The sequence below is a fragment of the Oryzias latipes genome, chromosome 23 (genome assembly GCF_053564925.1).
Source record: "Oryzias latipes strain Hd-rR chromosome 23, Olatipes_Hd-rR_3.1".
NCBI classification, from domain to species: Eukaryota; Metazoa; Chordata; class Actinopteri; order Beloniformes; family Adrianichthyidae; genus Oryzias; species Oryzias latipes.
The window spans coordinates 17,791,603-17,815,238 of NC_136259.1; the positions used below are offsets into that span (position 1 = coordinate 17,791,603).

Here is a 23,636-nt window from a genome sequence, read left to right on the forward strand (position 1 = left end):
AAGCAAGTGTTCTTTGTTTTTCATGGAATTGTATTCAGCTAAAGAACCAGACATGCCAGTCATTACTATTCAATCCGTAGCTCTGGGTAAAAATCAAACATTGTCTTGTAAATAGAAAATGGAAGAAGAACATTGATTAACTGTGAATAAAAGACAACCACAAAATGGTCTTTATATAAAGAATCACTTTTGTTTTTAACTTCTATCTGTCAGTGCCTACGAAAGAAGGTGGAAAAATATTTTTTGACTGACTGAATGCCTCGAAGCGTTTATAAGAAGATGAGATTTCTCTTGGCTTTCATTTCACCTGTCACAATGCGTAGCGCGGGCCACAAGTGCAGGCCAGGGCCTGAATGGCTGAAAAGAGATTGAAGGAGTAAGAAATCATTTAGAAAGTGAAATAAGTCGACTGTGATGGAGAGAGTGGAAAGATGGAAAGATGTTGGGGAGAGGGAGGTTAGAAGTCATTGTTTTCATCTGGGTTCAGTGAAGAAGCCATTAAAAGATTTCTGAAGGAAGAAATTAGAAAAATTATGTAGTGAAACAGATGGTATGGGGCTTTTTTCTCTATTAGATAAGATGAAATATCAAGTACGGATGGAAGAACTGAGGTTGTTAGTTAATGCTTTAGCTGTGCGATTTGCCCCCCCCCCCCCGCTCCGCTCTGGGTAGGCTGCTCCAACGACTCAAAGTATCAACTCAATGGCATACCAACCCAACATAGGACAAAAGGTGCTAAGAGATCGAGTTGTCTTAGGATCTCTCATATTTCCTTAAAAAAAAAAATGTTTTTTTGTGTGTCAAAGGTAATATATTATCATATACATGGACATTGTCTACAATAAAAGGCTTAAAAATAGCATTATGTAGGCCAGGGGAGCATAAATCCAGGCCTCGAGGGCTGGTGTCCTACATGGTTTTTACAACCAAACTGTCATCCAAGCTCCTTATTGTATAAACACACCCGATGCAGGTAATCAGCAGCAGATAAGGCAGGATATCTGGAAAACCAGCAGGAGGTCGGTCTTTGAGGCCTTGATTTTGGCCCCCCTGGTCTAGGCCCTTTAACGAAGGTTCTCATTTTTCCTTGTGAAGTGCTTTTGAAGTTTTGTCAATAAGTGGTTTCATCAGTCTGACATGGTTTTTAAAGCTATTTAAAGAAGTATCTGTGTTGCTTAGAACTACTGCTAGTGCTGCAAAAATGATTGCACATTTTAGTGTCCTTTCAATTAAATCGCGAGGAAGGAAATATTATTAATTTAATTGTTTATTTAAAAACGGACTCAACTATTTCTGCATTTTAGGAAGATTTGTATGTATTTGTTTTTAAATTAACTATATCCTACATCTGCGTGGATCAAAAATCATTGAGAAAAGATCAATTGTACCAAAGTTTGAAAAGTTTTAAATATAAACCAAAGCATGAAGTAGCTCAGAAATGCCTTGTTCTAAAACCCACAGTCATGTTTTCGCAGGTAAATGTAGTTCAACTTTACACCTAAAGCTAATATTCCAAGTACCAGTCGGTAGGTATTTGCCAAAAATATATTCCAATCATGATTACACAAGGCCAACAAAAGTCAATGTTTTTGACCCAAATGTGATAATACAACATGAAGCAGTCTTAACCCGACATCTTAATAACGCATGCTCTTTTACATACTGTAACTTTTTGACCGTTTACACAATCACCGTGAATTTAACTTTGAGACTAAATGCAGCACTTTATGAGCGTAAAGTGTTGCATTACGGTGCAAAACTGCTTTTCTCTGTGACAGAATCAGAGGATTTACGTGGATTTCACAAGCACTTCACTACTGCGAGGGGCTGCATATCAGCAGCGCAAGGCTGCTTTTTCCATTTGAACAACTAGCAATGTCTTGATCCAATCAATGCTGCTTTCCTCCACTTCACAATCTGCTGGAACTACTTTAATTGTGTAAACAGTTGAAAAGTTACGGTAGTTGAAAGGGTTAATGACAAAAGTGCACATTAATCGATGACATTCAGAAATGAAGGACCACTACTTAAGGTTATCGAAAACTTAAGACTCCTTCATTATAGTGGTTCTGGGCAAACAGTTGGGCTTCCTGTGAACTCACCAAACTTATTACCATCATGAAATCCATCAACCTCATATAGTTTGCAGTACGACGACTGATCTAAAAAGAAAAAAAAATCGCAATCAAAGTCAAGAATTAACAGAAAGATATTTTTAATGATTATGATAAAAGAGTGATTCAAGTAATGTAAAAAAACAAAAAGAACCATTGGTAGTTCAAGGTGTTTCTGATCTTTTGTGCATGTCAAAAATCTTCTGTTGGATCTTTTTAGCATCAATAAAACCATCAGTGAGGTCAGTATAAATTATTGATCTTAACACAAGTTCCTAGACCTTCTGTAACTTAGGATCAGAGCAGTTGTATATGTGTGTGTAATACATTTGTAACCAGTTTACTTTTTAACATCTCTAATGAGTTTAAATTTAATCTGTAATATCTGTAATTCACATCTCTAGAGTGTTGTATGGACCTACCATGTATCATTATTACCCCACCCCTCTCTACACACACACACACACACACACACTCACCCCTATACACGACTATGCACATCGTCACATGCCCCATATACACATTTGAACACACAAGGGAACTTAATTGCTTTCCTTCTCATTGTGTATGCTTCAGTTAGTCCAATTCTTCATCTAAAGACTTAATTACAGCTCCATATGCGGCCACATCTGGAATGTGTGATCTGAATGTAAGTGTTGGGGCCACAAGTTTGCGTATGTATTTGTTGTTTTTACATACTCAAGGTCTTCAACTGTCAGTAGAAATAAACAAGGAGCATTGTATTATTTGTGCTCCTATGAACTCCTGGAAAAAGTCTACCATATTTCTCATGAATAAGAAATAACATGTTTTTCACCTGCAGATGTGTTACCATTCCCCGTGTCTCACAGTCTCTCGATTTTTTACACTCGTAGCTTCTGCTTTTTTTATTGCCTTTTCTGTATAGTGCAGACATGGAAGAAGCACTGTGGTCATTGGGGAGGTGAAGTGTGAATATATTTTAATAACTGCAGCAGTCTTGCAACACTTCGTAATGCATTTACAGCCCCTCTTTTGATTCATTTCTCTTTTACGTCCCAGCTGCTCATTGTGTTTTGTAAGATGTTGCCTTGCTCCAGGGCACGTTTGAAGTGACAATCCCCCCCACATTTGATGGCGGTACACTCAGCCCGGCTGTCAGCACACGGTAGCACTGTACGTGCACGTAAACTGGCGCGTGCATGTACCTCAATTCCCAATGCTCTCACCTTTGACCTCCCTCCTCCTCTCAGATGTGCTCATAATCAACTTCGTTCCAAATCTGTTCCGTGCAGGTCCCCCCTTTTCCTTTGATATTCAAATGGACTTATTTGCAGTATGTGTACCGAAGATAAGAGTGTGGTTGACTCTCCCTATGCAAGTAAAATAGTTACAAACAGCTCTTTTTGCTCATTCCTTAATACCCAATGTGAAGTATGTGGTAGAAAAAGGCTGTGCTGCATTAGAGACTTCTTCTGTGTACAGTGGCATCATTTTCCCCTGACAGAGGAAGGAACACGGAAAGGAGGAGGATGAGGAGGTTAGTGGGGTGACCAAAAGTGGTGTTCCCTGTCAAGCTGATTTGTACACCCCAATTGAGAGGAGAGGGAGAAGAGGTGCAAATGGAAAAATGTCTGGAGGGAGACAGAGGAGTAGAGGTGATGGCGGTTTGGATATTGGAGGTGGGGCTGCCAGATGTGCAAAGCCACTTGCTCAGCATAGGTGTGTGTGCGTTTGTAATGTGTAGCAACAACCAACATGGTCCTGCCAAGTGATGTGTGATGTTGCACTCCCCCGTCATTGTGGTTTCTTGGTGTGGAAAGTAATATATGGAGGCTGTTGTGAGCTTCAAGCCTTTTTTGAAGGTTTATGGGTCACTATTGAGGCTTTTGAAAGAACAGAAAAACTTTACTGTCTGTCAGAGCAGACCTTCTTCATTACATAGCGTATTAGGAAACTAATCTCTTTCCAGTTGTAATCTAATTTTGTGGCCAGCAAACATGACCCTCCACTAGTTGTTCTATTGATGCACCTAAATATTACCTTAAACCCTTTTTTTAAGGTCTTCCAAGAAGTCTTTGCTTTGTCCTATCAATTATATATTCCCTTGATGTCATGTTCTTAATTTATCAGCAATTTAAAAGATAGATTGTTTTTTTCATTTCGTGCAGTGATCAATAATTGACTCCAGCTGGCCTTGCAATTAAAATTAATCATCTTCGTAAATGAAGCATTATATAGAAGGTAAATTTGTCAGCAAAGGAAAGGTCATTGATTATTACAAGATGATAACGTGGGAATACCAAAGATATGCACTTAACTTGGTGCGAAAGTTCTTGCTTCACATTCTTTCCCCACTCATGGTTGTTCTTCATGGAATTAGTCATCAAATAATCCTTTAACTTCTTAAAATAGATTATAAAAATGATAAAAATATAATTGATCTAAACAAAAGAAAAACTAATAATACTTTGTTCCACCATCTTTTTTTTTCCTAGTTGTAATTAAACTTTTCAACGTTAACACAACATTGCTCAAATTATGTGTAAAATTTACTAAACATGCCACTGTTATATAACTTCAAATTTTAGTTGACAGGTGAAAGTTGCTCCTACACAAACATGTAAAAAAGTTTGCCTTATTTTAAAATAAATCACTGATCTGGAATTGTGTTGCTGCTGTGCATTTCTTCTGGGGAAACATGAAATTGCACTTCAAAAATTGGGGGGAAAAAGCAACCGCTTAAAAATTTGTACGCCCTCCCAAAGCTTTTAAATAATGATTGAAAAACATTGCAACTTTTTAGAAAAATGATTGCAACTTCAGGCTTTTTGTGTTCTAACATTCATAAAAAATGCTTGCAAGATCCTGGAGGAACTGCTTTACCTTTGAGTTTGGACTTCCCATGTTCAGTTTAGTTGCAGATATATATACCGGTACATGATGGTGTCAGGGACCAGAGTTTTCTTTATCATTTACCTCACCGCAACGTACACATTACAGACTCACTCTGATCATCTTCTGATCAATAGTAAAGGTGTTTCCACTGGTCTTTTAATTATTGTTTATACTATTTTTAGCCCAAATCAAAAAACCTGTCGTTTTGAGGACATAATTTCTGCAGAGCATCAGAAGTTCATCAGAAATTTGCCCTCTGAGTTGTGGCCGCAACTGTTGGAACGGAGTGAGCCCACTTTTACTTCCCATCATGCGTCTGTTAACATTCTTTTCCAGTAGTTAACAACCCCTCCCAATCCCGACCTAACACTACCGGTGCAATAAAAATGGCGAGCATTATTGGAGCTATCCAGCAGTACAATTTCAAGCCAGATGCCAGCTCAGATGAGGAAAACAAAAACATTCATGGATCAAGTCTACAAGTGGATGCATCGGCATGGAGTGGAGTAGGAAATTTGTGGCTCACCAATTGTATTTTCTGTTGCACAAAATGCTCTTTTTCTTACTGCATTTTTTTTAATCTGCTCCTGATTCACAAACATTTGAATAAAGAAATACTTGGAAATGCAATTTTAAGCTTAAATTTTCTTTATAAATGTCCTCCATCATCAGAAATATTCCACAACATGTAAAAAACATTAGAAACACACCATTTTTCAAGTGGGTCTTTGATATTTAATCCACAGAAAAGGGCCAGTAATGTGACCACAGTAGTTTTCTTGCTAAAGGAAAAAAACAATACCTTAAAAATGAACTCTACTTTGAAACAAAACGATTGATTTTCCCCCCTCTTTTTATCAAAGGCAACTTTGACAATCACCAGTAAAGTCCAGATTGATCTACACTTTGATAAACACTTGCTAAACTGATTCTTTCATCAGGATTTTTTTCTTCTTTTGTGAGTTAATTTATTTTTATCTTTGTCAAAAAACTACTCTGTAAGTAAGACTTGCCGAAAAATGTCAGTCTAAGAAAAAAAAAAAGGATAATTTTTAATTGTTTCCTACAATTTCACAAACTCCCCAGTTAAAGCTATTTCTTGTAGATAGTCTTACTAAGTAAGCAACAATAAAAACACGGCTACAGAAAGAAAAACATTCTTGTTTAATAAGGCATGACCTATTGTCAGACATCTTGTAAAATTATTTAGTGGTGCCTTATATAAACATGTTGTAAACATTCATATTCTTTAAAAGTTTATCACAAAATATGAACCTTTTTTGATGATGAATTTGATCAATCTAAACTACTGAAAGTAAAATTTCTCAGTCCAGATGACACCCTTTAGATCTTACAAAGGAGTATCAAACATGAATCTTTTATATGTTAAAGCATTAATAAAGTAAAACATTCGAACATAAGTTAAGTATTACAATTTTATAAGACAATCATGTGAATCATTTATTATAGGGCATTCAGGGGACAACAAAGAAAATAAAATGAAGGATATAATTGTTTACACAGTGCGGACGTTTAATCATAGAATTTTTAGTTTTCTAGCCTCCGGCTCAGTTTTATCAGCAGTGGACCTATCATCATTTCTGGCTTTGACTGTCACCTCTGTGTTTACATTTAATCTTGCACTTGCTGATTGGAGAACAAATGAAAAAGGATGGAACTTGTCAAGGGAAGGGTGGGTAAATGAAGGGCACAAAAGACACGAGGCTGGAAAGGATTTGACATCTGCACTGTAAATACATTGATAGTCCAGGCAGGTACATCGACAAACACACACTCTCAATTCTGGCATTCACAGCCTTCAACAGGTTGTTCCGGGGCAGCAGAGGGTGTGCAATATGCTTCCAGGTTCCCTGCTGGGTCCAATCAAACATTTGATGACACTTGGTTTGCTGGCAGGTTAGTTCTCCCAAGTCCCCAAACAAATAAATACACATTTATGTGCCTTGCCTGTCAGGTTACTTGTGTCTATTAAATGCATTTGGTATCCTATCTATCTCTTTTTAAAGTGTAAAACTCCTTGAGGAACATTTGTGATGTTGGCTATATAAATACAGTTGAATCTACTGGAGTAAACCCTATTTTCAGTGGTGTGTTTATTGCCTTTTTTTTTTCATTTCAAACTTTGCTTTCACTTTCTACTAGTATAAGATGATAAATTTATCTTTTCCAGCAAACGAAAAATGGCATCAATAAATTTGAATTTGGGCATTTTTCTGTTTTAAGAAAAAACAAAGGTCTAGTGTTATGAAATGCATGTTTAGGTCAGAAAAAATAAAAAAATTCTGTCAAATGATAGTCATTATTTTATGATAATAAGCCATGATTTAAAAATCACACATGTTCTCATGGGGGTTTTTCTGATGATGGTGGACATAGATACAAATATTAACTTAAAATTGTGTTTCTAAGTATTTTTTTATTCAAATCTTGAATTAGAAGCCGACTGAAAATTGCAGTTGGAAAAAAAGCAGTGATGTAGGTGCTACAATTGGCAAGCTCACTGTTTCGCTCCATTCCAATGCATCTACTTGTCAACAGGTAGATCCATGTACGTCTTTGTTTTCCTCATCCAAGCTGGATTGCTGTAAGCTAGCAGGAGCGCATTGAAACAAATGGATGATGGGAAGTTTGGGAAGGCCTACACTGCACTGACGGCCCTGCCCAAAACCCAGAGGTGAATTTCTAATTAACCAATGCCGCTTAACAGTAACTATGTCCTAGAAAACAACACAGGTTTTTTTTTATTTAGCCTAAAAAGTTATAATCATAATTAAAAGACCACTGGAAATGCCTTTGAAATACATTAAAAGATGATCGGAGTGAGAATTTAAAATACGTTTTTTAAAGACTTCTGTATTTTGTCATTTTACCTGGGAGTAATGTTGTTCAATGTAACAAATAAATGGCTTAGTGATTGTTTTTGCACACTGTGAGGTGCTTTTGATGCATATAGGTACCTATGTGCTGTCACAAGTTAACCCTATGAAGATGCATGTTTGAATGTAATGACGTACAGATAACTACAGAAAATCTACTAGCACCAATTCCTAATATTTTTGAGCAATGCACTTCTCTTTGTATTCCTCTTCCATGCTCTGTGAATCTATGCTCCATCATTGTGGAACATTTTGCTTTCTGTCTCATGTGGTAATATTAATTTTAAGGAGGCTATTGTTAAAAGTGCACAGAAAATATAGTTTAACAGGTCTTTTCAACTAAAGTGAAAACCTTTTTTAGATCCTTGGCCCTGGCAGTAATAAACACCTGTTTTTACAGGCTGGACTTTTATCAGAGTCGGCTCATAACCTTCATCGACAGAATTTCCAGTTTGCTCAGATCATGATTGCATCTTTGCTTCTGAAGGTTATGTGATGTTGGAGATTGACAGGTGAATAGGGGACATGCTTGATAAGGCCTGGTCTGCATTGGTCTTGTCTTAACAGACAGAGAGGCAAGCGAAAAGGTGAAGCTGTCAGTTTTCTGGCTGATTTACAACACAGCCCTCACTTATGACACTAAGTAGTGACCAAAGGAATGAGGTTATAAATATTGTCCTAAATAACTTATTTTTAAAGAGGGATTCGTTTCCTCTTAGGACTATGGTGAGGGGCTTGGTCATCCCTTTGAGGTTCGGAGGGAGCCAGTTCAGTTGGACATCAGATCAGCGATCTGTCCAGACATCTCCCAAAGGTAATGCTTCATAGGAAAGTCTTCATAGGAGTACTCTGGGGCAGACACAGGGTCCTCTGGAGAGACTATAACTTCTGTGCCACGAAGGAGCAGCTGGAGTTGGCATTCGGTAAGAAAAAGAGGTTTGCGGATCTCTGCTCAGACTATGACAGGTTCATGATGGTGACAAAAAATAAGCGAATAGGTGGATGAAAAAATTATTATCCAATTTTGAAGTTGACAACTGTAATTTAGCGTTTTCCTTGAGAGAAGGTGTAGCAGCCGTGGGCCATTGTGCAAACAGGGAGAGGCAGTTTTCGTTGGCTGAGGGCCCTACTCAGCTTTTCATGAGATTACAAAACCAGTTGTTTAAAAAGTAAAAAGGAATATATAGGCTAATCCAATTTTAGCCCTCAATATTCTTATTTGTCTATAATGGTTGCTCCATGGAAATTAGTCTAGGATTGATAAAAATCAGGTCACATTCTTCATGTTCAAGTCAAACGCATTCAAATGTATGTGCATGTTTGCAAAAAAAATTAGACTGGAATTAAGCTGCATATGTACAGAGCTTAAAGCTGCTGATCTAATAGGATCAGTTTTCTAGTCAATAATTCATGAATCTGGTCAGTGCCAAGCATCTTATTCTGCTTGGATCGTCTTCATGTCTGATTGGATCTTAATGAGAGGCTTCCATTATTAAAATTAATTTGATGGGATCTTGTATGCTGCTTCACCAGCCATGAAACCAGCCCAACTGAGAATAAAGCACATAAATAAATGATTGTAAAAATAAATGCAGGTGTGAGTTAAGTTGGATTAATTATTAAAAGTGTCACCATGGTACACATTGGGATTTAACTTTACGAAATGTGTATCTGTCAGGCTATTATGACAACACTAACCCTTAAATATTTACGTTTTCTATGCTAAGAATGATCTGCCAAAGTCAAAACTGACATGGTCGTTTTGTCTCTTGTAACATCGAATTAAAAATAAATTCGAAGAAAAATCTTAGTTGAGGCTTTATGACAACCAATTTTTACCAACCAAGTTTTAATTTTTATAATTTGAGTTTTACAGGCAAATATATTCATAAACTGGTCTTTAAGTACATGGCAAAGAAAGTGAGTTGGACTTTAATGAGTATCTGAGTACTCGGACTACTCAGATACTCGCAATCTGTTCCTGAAAAAACGAGTGCAAACATTTGTTTCTTGTGATTTGATATACGAATTGTAAATCCAAGTCATTTAATGGAGTTTAAAAATACACCTCGGGCTATGTAATTATCACTCCAAATTGGAGAATAATATAGGATTTTAAGTACGTACATAAACTAAACCAAACTGCATGCACTACTGTGACTGGAAGTAAATAAAACCTGAAGTGAAGTGTCTGGGAAGCTTCTCATTTTTAAATTAAAGCTATCAAGTGGTTTTTGTAGATGAATAAAAAAAAATAAGAGACTCAAGTTCTGTTTATTAAATATAAGAATGTGTTTAATTTGTTTCAAATATCATTAAAAAAAAAGAACTAAAATATGATGGATAAGAATTTTGGAATATTATAAAAATCTTGCGATCAGTTTCCTCTAAAGAGGAAAAAAATATAAAACAAATCTGTTGTACACAGTGTCAGTTTTGAAATGAATGGACTTTGACCGTTTCAAGTTGTTGCGTTTTTATTTAGGTGATTCTGTCTTCTTTATACATGCAGTGGACAGACACACTGAGATTTAGACAGGTCTTACTTTTTGGATCACAGTCACATCTATGCCTGTGTGTGGCTTTCCTGACCCGCCCTCTTCGCATTTGTCAAAAGCGCACAGACACAGCGCGCTCAGAGCACATTGAAGTGTGTTAAAGAAGGCATCACAAGTTCATTCTTCCTCTGCCTAAATAATGGCATGGCTGGAATTCATCACAGGATCAGACAATTTCTCATCAAACTCAGGAAAGTGTAGCTAATGCAATTTCACTAAGTCACTGACTGACTTGATTAAATGTGGGCTGGAGAGTTCATAGTTAGACAGAGCAGAGGTCTGTACGGGTGTCACTGTGTGTGGGAGGATATTCTAACATCTGATCTATGCGGTTTGCTTGAACTATTTTTATTGACTTTTAAACACAATTCATTTAGTTGTTATATTTTTTATATATATATATATATATATATATATATATATATATATATATATATATATATATATATATATATATATATATATATATATATATATATATATATCCATTCATTCCACATTCTCTGCATTTAACCCCTCTGGGTGGGATTACTTGAGTAGTAGCATTCTAACAGAACCTTGTTCTCACATCTAGTCCATTTCCATCTTGTTCCAGTAGCTTACTTTCCATCAGGGTGCTCTGGTCCCTCAGCACCTGACGCAGACCTTGTTTGGCCGGGCGACGTCTGAGCCGGCATGACATGTGGTTCATTGTCTCTCATGTTGTGAGGTAGGCGGTAGCGTTAAGGGTGTTGCCCAAGGACCCTCACTGGGTGATGTTATTTGCCCGTCATTGTTATGGTAATTGCCCCATTTCCATTGTCATGGTAATTGCCCCATTTTTCATTGCCATTAATTGTTCATTCCGCCCTGGGAATCGAACCCGGGTTTCCTGCATGACAGTCCTGCACCTTACCAACCGAGCTACCCAGCCAAATGACAGTGTACTCAGTGAATGTCTCAGGCAATGGAGAGCAGAGGACACAGTGCTGGAGGACAGATCCTCATGGGAGGACAAACCCCTGCATGGGATGTACCACCGGACCATAACTGAAGTGGCTGATATCAAGAAGTCCTACCAATGGCTAGAAAGGGCTGGCCTACAGGACAGTACTGAAGCGCTCATCGTGGCAGCTCAGGAACAAGCCCTGAGCACCAGAGCGATAGAGGCTCAGATCTACCACACCAGACAAGACCCAAGGTGTAGGCTGTGCAAAGAGGCCCCTGAAACAATCCAGCACATAACTGTAGGATGTAAGATGCTGGCAGGTAAAGCATACATGGAGCGCCACAATCAAGTGGCTGGAATAATATACAGGAACATGTGTGCAGAATATGAACTGGAAACCCCAAGGTCAAAATGGGAAACACCTCCAAAGGTGGTAGAGAATGAGAGGGCAAAGATCCTGTGGGACTTCCAGATCCAGACTGATAGGATGGTAATGGCAAACCAACCAGACATTGTAGTGGTGGATAAAGAACAGAGGAAAGCCGTTGTGGTGGATGTGGCAGTGCCAAGCGATGGAAACATCAGGAAGAAGGAACATGAGAAACTGGAGAAATACCAGGGACTCAGAGAAGAACTGGAGAAAGCCTGGAAAGTGAAGGTGACAGTGGTGCCTGTGGTAATTGGAGCCCTCGGGGCAGTAACCCCCAAGCTGGAGGAGTGGCTACAACAGATACCTGGAAAGACCTCAGACCTCTCAGTCCAGAAAAGCGCAGTGCTAGGAACAGCTAAGATACTGCGTAGGACCCTCAAGCTCCCAGGCCTCTGGTAGAGGACCCGAGCTTGGAGGAGAAACCACCCGCGGAGGGTGAGAGGGGCGTTTTATATATATATATATATATATATATATATATATATATATATATATATATATATATATATATATATAATAAATTAATATTGGTGCACATTTTACATAAAAAAACCCTATTAATAGTTTTTTTGTAGATAGGGCAGTGGTCCTTAAGAATTAATTTAGAGAGATTTAGCTTGATTAAGGCCATGTCATACAGCCACTGTGTCCATCTTGCACATTTTCCACATATGATATTTTGATCTTTCGTGATATATGTAGTTTATAAGTGTTTCTTCATTCGTCAACATGTGCAGATGTCCGTCGAGGGGTTTCAGCGTATGGTCCTTACTTGCATTCGGTTTTGAGCTGTTTGAAATGTTTTGGTCAGTTGAGAAATAGGCAGTTTATGTGAATTGTGTGTAGTTTATACGCAATTATGACGTAAATCTTGTGCAATTGTGCATGATTCTTGCAAAATGCAGATGCAAATTTGTGGCTTTCCACTAACTCCATGTATGTCCAGGGCTCCAGACTGCGACCATTTGCTCGCATTTTGCGACCAAAATTTGAGACTGTGCGACTGAATTTTACATCCAGTCGCACATGCGCGACCAGTAAATTTGCCTCCCCCACCCTCCGTATTTTTTTATTCATTAAACGTGGAAGCGGCCCGTCAATGATCAATGAAATGACCAATGAAATCATCAATGAGACGCGAGCCCACACGCACGCAGACAGACACACACACACTCGTGAGACTGGAGCACACGCGAGCGCATATCGAATTACATAAATGCCAAAAATTGAAAGGGCGTAAAGACAACTAAGCGGGCGTATTTAGAAACTGAGTGAGTGAAACTTACAACTGTGATGGCGTAATTCTAACTAAGCGACCCCGCATTTTACAACTGAACGGCTGAAATCCTAACTGAGCAGTAATCCTGCTCGGTCAGTTCTCTTTTGCGCCCTCACCTGGATTTACGCTCAGTGTTAAGGGGGCGTTTTTGTCACTTGGGGGCGGTATTCAGGGGTGTGTTTGTCACTTAGGGGCAGGAACATTTCTGGTTGATCTGATTGGCTGAAATTTGCATGCCAAGCAGCGGGGCGGGACTTTCATTTTGGGGCTTTAATAGAAAAGGAACAGCGGCTGTAACGTGGATTAAAAGCATTAAAACTGTAACAAATGCTGTGAATTTCACATGAGAAAAACTTCCCACCACACCACAAAAAACCCGCTGCACTTTCTTACCTTAGTTTTGGGTCGTTGGTTAATGTTTTAATCCACGTTACATCCGCGTTTTTTTTTCTATGATTGCCTCTAACAGGGGGGGGGCAAACAAGTTTGACACAAAGAGCCGACATCTCTAACTGTGATAGTCAAAGAGCCACAACACACACTGACCTGCCAGACACACACACAATTAAAGCCATATTATTTCTCGTAACCCCCTCCTCTCCTCTCCTTACAACAGCACTGGATTTAAACGGCGCCGTTTCAGTTCTGAGTGTTTTTTCTGTATTTAACGTTAACACACATACCGGTGAAACGTGCACGCTGGTGTGTGTTTAAAAAAGGCAGCGAGCACAAAACTGAGTTGGTTGTGATTTATTTTTTCAGTCATCATTCAGCATTTCTAATCCATCAAAGTCTTCATCTTCTGTATCTGGAACAGCTGGACTACATCTCTATCAGACACGCCGGCTTCCCTTTCCTCATCATCAGAGTCCGTCTCTTTGCTATGCGGCTCCAAAGAACAGTGAAAGCAGACACCTCAGGCCAAGTTTAAGTCCTGCAGTCCCAAAGTGTAGCGTAACTCGCCCGTTGCTGCGTCCCGGTAAGGGGGGGATGATGATAAGCTTTTCACTGTCATCTGCTGGAAGTAGCAGCGCTGAGCCTCGAGTCGATCTTCCAACACAGGCCTTTCCTTTTTCGCGGAAACTCAGCTGCTGCTGCATCTTCTTGTCTTGTCGGAGTTGGTTTTCCAGCGTCCTCACTTCCGAACCATGGATTCATTATTTTAAATTCTCTGGCAGCTGAGGTTCGATAAGTTAGAAAGATCTTCACAGATTCAGACTTCCTGCTTCAATAACTCTTCTGATCAACGTTCAAATGTGTCAGCAAGTATCTCAATCCTTTTGTATTAACACAGAGAGTGAACCACAAATGCATTTCTGAAGAAAAAAGATCGTTTTTTTGCCTTTTAATCAGAATTGTTCGCTTTAAGCTGTCAATGCAGACATGCAGCAGCCGGCTGCCAAGGGACCGTCAACAAAGTGCAACCTCTGTGAAACACCACTGTGTAAAAATCAATAATCTTACAAAAAAATCATAAAACTATTATAAAGCATATTCTTGTTACAATACATATTTTGTAGGAAAGTCCATCTTTATTTTATCTTGTTGCGTATACTTTTTCAAATTTTAATAGATATGAATCATGACTAAAGTTATCAGTAACTTGACATAACCTTATTGTCATACTAAAATAAAGAATGTCAATAGTTCACTTTGTTTATTTATAGGAATTTTTCATAATTAAAAATGGATCAGATTTGGTCAAAAATCCTCAATAGCTCTGAAGGTGCCAATTTTTTTTTTTTGCATAATCTTTGTTGCAGTAGGACAATGAGGTCATGATTAGTCAGTACAGGAGGTTTGGTGACAGAAGCTTTAGTATCTTCAGAGCTATTGAGCATTTATGTTATGATTCATATCTCTATTAAATTTTAAGAACTATAAGAAATAAAATAGAGGTTGACTTTCTAACAAAATTTAGTATAATAAATAATAATGTAGCATGACTATGCTGACGAGTCTTCATTACCAGTTCATATAAATATAGACATTTATTCCCTTTTTAAAAGTTCACTCATTTTTACAGAATGCTGTTTCACAGAGGTTGCACTTTGTTGACGGTCCCTTGGCAGCCGGCTCGCTGCTCTGTTTGCATTCACAGCTTAAAACGAACAATTCTGATTAAAAGGCAATAAAAACGAACTTTTTTCTTTAAAAATGCTTTTGTAGTTCACTCTCTGTGTTAATACAAAATGAGTGAGATACTTGCTGACACATTTGAACGTTGATCAGAAGAGTTATTGAAGCAGGAAGTCTGAATCTGTGAAGATCTAATTTAACCGAACCACAGCTGCTCCATTCCCGTGTTCCTCCGCGTAGCTGGTAGCTGCAGTTTAAACTATGCCTCATAATCGTGTCTCTTTGCATTTCCAGGGTTTCCAAAACGAAGTTGTTCTGCATTATTCACATATCTGCTCCTTTGTACTATGGGGGGGGGGGGGGTGTCTTCTTTCACGTCCTCTCCTCTCTCCGTACCGTCATCATGCTGTTCTCTCCTAGATCTTCTTTACCGAAGTCACACAATAACACATTAGGGCCGCTCTGTACATTTTGGAGAAAATGTAAGACTTTCACCTTATGGTTGTGAAAGCACTGAATATAGAAAATATGATAAAAGGCAGAGAGCGACATGCAGCTCAAGAGCCGCCTGTTAACCCCCCCGCCCTGAAAAATGAAGGTCCCGCCCCTCTGCCTCGCCGATAGGCCATGCAAATTTCAGCCAATCAGATCAACCAGAAAGGTTCCTGCCCCAAAAGTGACAAAAACGCCCCCTTAACACTGAGCGTAAATCCACATGAGCGCGCAAAAAGGAAGTGACCGCGCAAGATCACTTCTCAGTTAGAATTGCGCCTGCGCGGTTTTAAGGTTCACTCACTCAGTTCCTAAATACGCCCGCTTAGTTGTCTTTACGCCATTTCAGTTAATGGCAGAAACGTAATTCCATAAGCGCACACTCGCATGTCATTGAGTGATGCCTGAGGCGGCCAATGCGTGTGAGAAGAATAGGGAAAGTCACTGCAAGTGGCTAAAATATGTGGAGGGGCGGGGCCTAGAGATAATCGAGTGCGCGTTAACGTCTGTGGGAAGGAAACGGAGACAAATCATCACAACCTGATATGTGCGTCTGAGCTATGAACAGCTAGCGAACTATTGATTCGTTCTTTCGACCTGCGGCTAGTATACCAGTGCCAGAGTGTACAGCAGGGGTCTCAAACTCGCGAAGCAAACCACGGCTCTCATACACGGCTGTAACGACAGCACATCGCTCCCGCGGGAGATGGTCAGCTGAGGAGCATAAATGTCCCACACCTACATGCGTGACAGCTAACGGGGCTCGAACATAAACACGTGTGAGCGACAACACGATTTAGTCTTAGACGCACTTAAAACACGTGTGGAAAATGCAACGATAGACGTGTTTAAGATGAACCAGCGCCCGGGGGGGGGGGGGGGGGGGCATGAAGGCAAAGCTGCAACAGGAAGTTGGAGTTGTCCTTAACATTCAATTTAATAATTATGCCTCTCCCCCTAAGTACGATCTGTGATATTACATCTTTTATAATTATTTCAATGTTTTGTGATGTATGTAGCCTTTTTTTAATCAGTTGGTATTTTAAATTATTTTAATTGATCAGTGAACTACAAAAACCCATCAGGACGCATGTCCCATAATGCATTGTTTTGTAGTCTGTAGGGCAGCTTTCAGTCAGTTCAGTACTAAATTTCCAGCTGTGTTTGGTCAGGTTGGGGTCTTGCTTCCGCCCCTTTCTGGTGATATTTTGGTTTTGATTGACAGGTGATGTTAGAACAAAAACAAAAATATGTCTCACACCAGGTGATCTGTGCAGCGTTACGTCCATCTGGGTGATCTCAAATTATTGTGCATCTTGGCTGCACCTATTTGGTTTCGCCAACATGAATTTCCATCCCCTAATGTTTACATACATTTAAGTATTGTTCTTAACTGTGAAATGACCGAAAGGTTATTACGGTAATCACTTGTTACTAAAAACTTTTTTTATTCTAAATTTATGGTATATTGTTTACTATTTTTTTTTGTCATGACAGCGATGCTGCTGTCAGTTTACCTTCTTGTTGCATCTTCAAAAGTGCAGAATAAAATCTGACACTGAATTTGAAAAAGCAGATTGTAATTTTTGCATCTATAATTAAAGTATTTATTTACTTTATTTATTTTATTTAGTGTATTTATAATACAGTGGAAATTAGAAGATCTGGTTTGCATGTTGATTTACGGTATGCGCCCCTAAATTTTCAGGTTGTGCCCCTAAAATTTTCATTCAGGGGCCACAGTGCTCCTAGTGAAAAAAGTTAGTCTGGAGCCCTGATGTCTAACAGACTTTTCACACATGTACCACCGATTTATAACTTTAACATCGTCCATATGGCGCACACATCACTTTAAAATTACGTAGTTAATGCACAAATCTTGCACCAGATTTTGACTTTTACGTTGATTTAAGCGTTCTTTGCCTGATTTGGTCATACTTCTTCCGTGGTTTTAACGTGGTACATTCGTGATATTTCTGTGACAATTTTACATGAAAGACCACAACTTTTTCACGTTTATTCACGTATATGAAGTGATATTTCTGCCACCATATTATGAACAAAAGTCAGTTTTGAGATTAAAATTTCTTAATTGCAAACAAAACATTCCGTTTTAAAAACAAAACTTTCAAAGTTGCAATAAAAATATTAAATGTTTGCTTTCAAAAGGCATTTTTGCGTTTGCAACTCAAAAGTTTTTAGATGTGTTTTCTCTCATCCCGCTTTCTCCCTATCTTTGATTTTGTGTTCATACGTATGGCCAATTTTCATCCACGGGCAAAACAGACATATTGGTTCTGTGACACGGCCTTAAGATTGTGTCGTTTCATCGTGCCAAGATTTTAGGTGTCGTCCCAGTGAGCGCTACGCCTTCTTCACACACCCTTCTTGCTAATCTTGGATCAGACTACGTCCCAGGAGATGAAAATCCACGTGTACACCTATCCAGAATCTACCAGCGCATACTGTCACACAAATTCAATCTCACAAGGTCTCACAAACTAAATTAAACTTTATCAGGCAGGGTAAGGAAAAGACTGGCAGTAGTTTGCTGACTTCCTGACCTGAAACCGCAGGCGCTCTGTCACGTCTAGACGACTCTAAAAATTGCCATGCATAATAATAGGCTCCTAATTAATATTCATCAGTGCTATGCCCTGTTGGCAGCTGGTCCAAGACCCGCTGGATCAATGAGACCTCTGCCTCGCTTCTTTGTCTGACACGGATGCAGATGTTTAGAGCATGAAATTAAATTGGTCACTGTCAGTGGGAATTCATATGTGGTTGTCTATTCTGTGTGTGGGTGTGTGTATTTTCTTTTTTATAGGCATTGGAGCAAACAAATAATACCATCTTTTCCAGTGTGTGTAACGTGAAGATTTTATGCGTAGAACCCTCTGTGTTTGCTAGTTCGAAACAAAAGTTTTGCCAGCTCTGTTTTCACAGTGGTGATCAGTTGGCGAGAGAGAGCGAAGCACTGGGGGTATGACGAAACTCGAAAGATAAACAAGAACGTGCGTTGGCTGGAGCTGTAATTGAGCCTTAATTGAATTGGAACCAAACGAAAAGGGTGAAACGAACACGAGATGGAAAAAGATAGTTAAAATAACCTGAACCTCATCTTCCCTTAGCAACAAGGAAGTTGGTTTTACCATTTAAGGAAATTTCAGGGTAACGGATTAGAATAAGACACCTTTGATGTGAAAGTGTGGGATGGAATGAAAGCTTTTCTTTTCTTTTTGAGATAAAATATGGGGTGTTGTCTCCCGTACTTTCAAATGATACTTGTTCCATTAGAAATGTATTTAAGTGCCCAGCATAGGGAACAATGGCCTGATATGCATTTGAATGCAGGCCCAGGAAGACCGCTCAGGCAATGCAGAGCAGGCTTTCGCACAGTGGCGAGGTGTCTTTGTATTAGAGCATGTGAGCTTTGCTTGGCTGTATTCATCTTAAAAAAAAACAGAAGGAGACAGGAGTGAGGATTTGTGCCAAGCAGAAACCCATTTCAAGCACACATACACAAACAGGTGCCCCTCATCTAACTCTCACATCCTGGTTTGATTTTTGATCAATCTTTTTGCCTAACAACTCTTCAAACTTCACACTTTTTTGCTTCAGGAAAGAACTGTACAGCCACGGTGATGGTTATAGTATGTTTCTGTGTCAGCTAATAAATAATTGCGTAAAAGTTATCCCATGCATAGTGAAAGGTTTCGCTGTTTTAAGTTGGAATCACTGACTATATAGAACTGGACCAAGTAAGTGTAATGTCACGTCGCCCAAATAAAAGGGTTAAGTATCCATTTTTTTGTAATTCCAAAGCAGCCGAGTTGGAGCCAGACCATGTCAACAAGCAGGAATTGGTCCAAGTGGGTTAGGGTTAGAGTCATTGGTTCTATGGCAACCACTTACCAATCAGGAGTGACCTTATTAGATGTCCACATCCCTTCCACTTAAGAACGGGCTTGGAAGAATCTGTCAGGCTATGTCCAAATTCCCTCTCTACTCCCTAACTACTAAAAAACGATATTGGACTATCTAGCGCCCTAAAATTTAAAAGCAATTCAGACACCATGCTCACCACAATTTATCAAAGTATCAGAAGTTCACAAGTATAAGACTTTATATGAATCCACCGTGTTTTGTAGTTGAAAACTTAGATGGTTAAAAAAAAGAAATTAATAAAATAAATACATTCTTTTCATGTGAAAGATGGTATATAAGTGATGCATTGTGGTCTATAATAGGGTTGTGCCGATGGACGATATCATCGTCCATCGTGATGGGTGACTGACATCCCGATGGAGAGACCACCATCGTGATGCCACGCCCCCGCCACGTTGCGCGTCGACACCATAAGCCGCGGTTACATGTACAAAATATCCTGATGGGATCAATGGTCGGATTAGAATCCAACCGTGTACATGGGCCCAGAAAAATGTTTTCAGAATATAAAAACGTTCACTAAGGTCACAATTTCGGTCGGAATAAATCATTCGCACACGCGCAGTATTCGCACATGCGCAGTTTGAAAACCGGAAGAGGATACAACTTCCGCCGAGCGGCTTTTTTTCCAAACTTTATTGAAGGTAACAATTCAATTCAAAACGATAACAGCGCCGAGCGGCTATATACATTGACATGTCAGCTCGGTAAAATACGAGACGATCTTCTAAACGTGCTTTTAATAATGTTACGGTTATTATGAAACACCTGTTAGCTCATCATTTGAATTTTAATCCGTGTGGTCAGTGCTTTTTCTGAACGTAGCCAGGATTAGCAGTATGCTAACACACGGGCTAACAACATTAGCTTTGGAGCTGCGGGACGGATCGCAGTCTTAAATCTCCCACACATACCGCTCATGTACCCCCCCCCCCCCCCTTCCCATCAAACACAAAGCTGTAAATCCGCACTCCGCCGGTCCACTCCGCTAAGTGCGGGAGTGGACTACTTCTTTTCTATTTTGCTTGTTACTTTTTCTGTTAAAGTCACTTCCCTCAGTTTATACTGGATCATCGCGGATTAACCATTAGTTGGGAAATAAAATGAAAAAAGCAAAATAACGAATAGCAGTTATATAAGAACGAAAAATGTAAAAATACCCCCCCCCCCCCCCCCCCCCCCCCGACGATGTCATCGTCCATCCCGATGGTTGACAGCAAACATCGTCAACGGCCAAATTAGGGGACATCGCCCAACCCTAGTCTATAATCCCAGAGACTTCTAAGAGATTTCAAGGACACTGGCTTTTGGAGTTGCAGATTTTGAAGGCTTTACAAAATGGCAAATTTAGTGCACTAAGTAGTGAGTAGTGAAGGATTTGGGGACAACCATAATAAAATTTTGGACGCTCCACGTGAGACCACATACTTTTATTAAGGCATCTGATTTGCCAGTTTATAACTTGAACAACATGCACTACAGAAGTATAAAATATGAAAAAATAGGATTAGCAAGAAAAGGTATCAGAGCAAGAATGGTTATTCTGACAAATAGAATGACTGAGAAATAGTTGTTTATTTCTCAATAGAAGTCTTTGGGATTTTAGCTTCTTGGAGCCCACGGTTACTTCCTGTTTGAAAGGGAAAGGTTACTCAGTCCAGTTCTCAAATACAGACAATGGTCAGAATATTGTTAATTTAAAAAAATGTTTTTGTATTGCTGTGACCATAGAAGTTATTAAAAATGTGAAGAACAACTGTGGATCTTCTCCATGAAGAGAGAAAAACAGTTTTAATCAACTCATTAAAATAGATTTCTTGTGGCCGATAGAAATGCATGTACACACATGTGCTTTCACTCATACGTGATACTCTTAGAAAACATTTGTCAATGGGTGTGTTTGCACAGGCACTCTTTTTTTTTTTTTGCGCTGCAGTTTGCCATATTAATAACAAGTGGCAATTTCTTCTCCATCAATTCTATCGATTACTTCAGGATGAGTGAAGGTAATGAGCTTCGGTGTTCTTTCTCTCCCCTGTGATCTCACCTCTTCCCCTGTCTGCTGCAGTCTCTCCCACCCCCAGGATGTTGCATGACAATGATTTTCTGATTAACCCTGTTAGGTGTTGGGTTCACCCACACTGTGACGCAGGGGCTTGTGGGGGAGTAAGCATGTGGGAGCATTTTGATTTATGATGGAGAGCCTTGTTGATCAGAGGGTGAGGCTATTATTGCTTATGCTGCACCAATGTTATGATTGAGTATTTGAATATGAGGAATCATTACTTTGCACCAATGACTAATTTGTTTTTGTTTTATATTAAATTGTCTCTGGTAAGACGAACCTTTTTCAGTAAACATTTTTCAAAAAACCTAACATTAAATACTGACCTTTTTTGCTAACTAGGGACACGCTCATTTTTGTTTTAGTATAATTTAACTCTTAAAATGATTTTTCAACATTACTTTTTATCTAACTGGTGTATAAAAACCTCATTGGGGCCCCTATACTATTTTCAAATTAGTATATTTATGTCCAATTCTGTTTCTTGTCTTTAAGGTGGTGCAGATGACAACCTGATTGAAGGAGGAGAAATGAAGTTTGTCTGCAAACCGGGAGCGAGGAATATCACTGTGATCTTTCAGCCTCTTCTCAGGTGAGTCGCATAATGATCTACTCAACATAAAAACAATAATTGGTTGTGAAGGTGTCCAAAATTATTTTTATTAAATCAGAAAGCACATTTTAGTAAATCAAAAAGCACATAGAAGAGTGCAAAAACATCTTAAAGTGCACAGGATTTAACCTGTATAGAAACATTTTTTTCATTATTTATATTGGTTAGCTTTATATAATACTTCCAGCCAAAAGTGCATTGAAAAATGAAATTAGTCGTTTTCTTAGATCTTTTTTTTTGGTACTGCACAAGTCAAAGAATTGAGTGTTTTTGCAAGTTTGTTATTGATGACAAAAATGACAAATGACTATAAAGTCGTGATAGTTTATTTCCCTCAGCTATAAATTGATGTTGTTTTTGTATAATGTGAGAAACTTTTTGTTTTTGTATTTTGTTTTGTTTTTTTAAAGAGCCTCATCTTGATTTATTTTAAGCTTTTAATGAAGCACAGACAAATACAAGTTCATAAATCAAAGAAAAATTGAATGTTTTACTGAAGACTTTTTTAGGTTTTGACTTTGTGATATATGTTCAAAGGAGCTATTGTGCCATACTGGTTTGCTGAAGAGGAAACCTAAGGCCTCTTAAGACATATGACATGACTCATCCAGTGCCAGTAAAATGTAAAACTAATTACATTATATAACCTTTTAGTGGCTACATATTGATTTTAGCCTTTTTTTAATGTTTAGTATAATGCTATAAATCAAGCTTGATTCAATATAATGGATCTTAAGTTCAAAATGTTCCGTTGATATCATCCAGGACTGGTTGCCTCATTTTTATTTCCTTTCAGATTTTACTATTTTTGAAGGGCTGTCTTTCAGATAACATTCTGGGGGTTTTTCTTTACAGCACTGACGTCTCAGTGGAAAAGAGTAAATCTAATAGTAAATCAATTCAATTTTTTTCCCCAGGCAGTGGTACATTACTCTTCAAAATTATACTTTTGTTAGTACTAAATTGCACACATTTGAAGAATTTCATATCATGTTTTTTACATTTCAGTTTAGATTTTAGGTACTTACCTTGATTAGTTCCTACATACCACTATCTTTTGTAATATTGACCTATTTTTTTGCTATGTTATGCTAAAAGGCAACGTTTCGATGTGAGGAAACATATATTTCAGCCTATAACTATGTAGTTATGTCAGTGGACAAAATGGTCGTGCCGTGTCATTTCAATTGAAAGTTTGTATGCCAAGGATTGATTTTCCTCGTTTGAAATAGCGTAAAAGCATTTTGCAGGCTGTAGCAATTGCTTCTTTACTACGCACCTAAATGCCTCTGAAAAACAAACAGTTTGTAACTTAAACTAAGAGAAAATCCAACTCTTTGGGATGGTTTGATAAAA

General features: G+C 38.6%; 1 protein-coding gene across 1 annotated transcript in view; it reads left to right on the top strand.

The window, feature by feature from the left end:
• exoc4 (exocyst complex component 4) overlaps positions 1 to 23,636 on the top strand; it is a 137,975-nt gene that overhangs the window by 37,130 nt on the left and 77,209 nt on the right. The window contains exon 11 of the mRNA XM_011491137.4: positions 22,163 to 22,259. Within this exon, the coding sequence (XP_011489439.1) occupies positions 22,163 to 22,259 (97 nt within the window). The remainder of the gene's footprint in view (positions 1 to 22,162; positions 22,260 to 23,636) is intronic.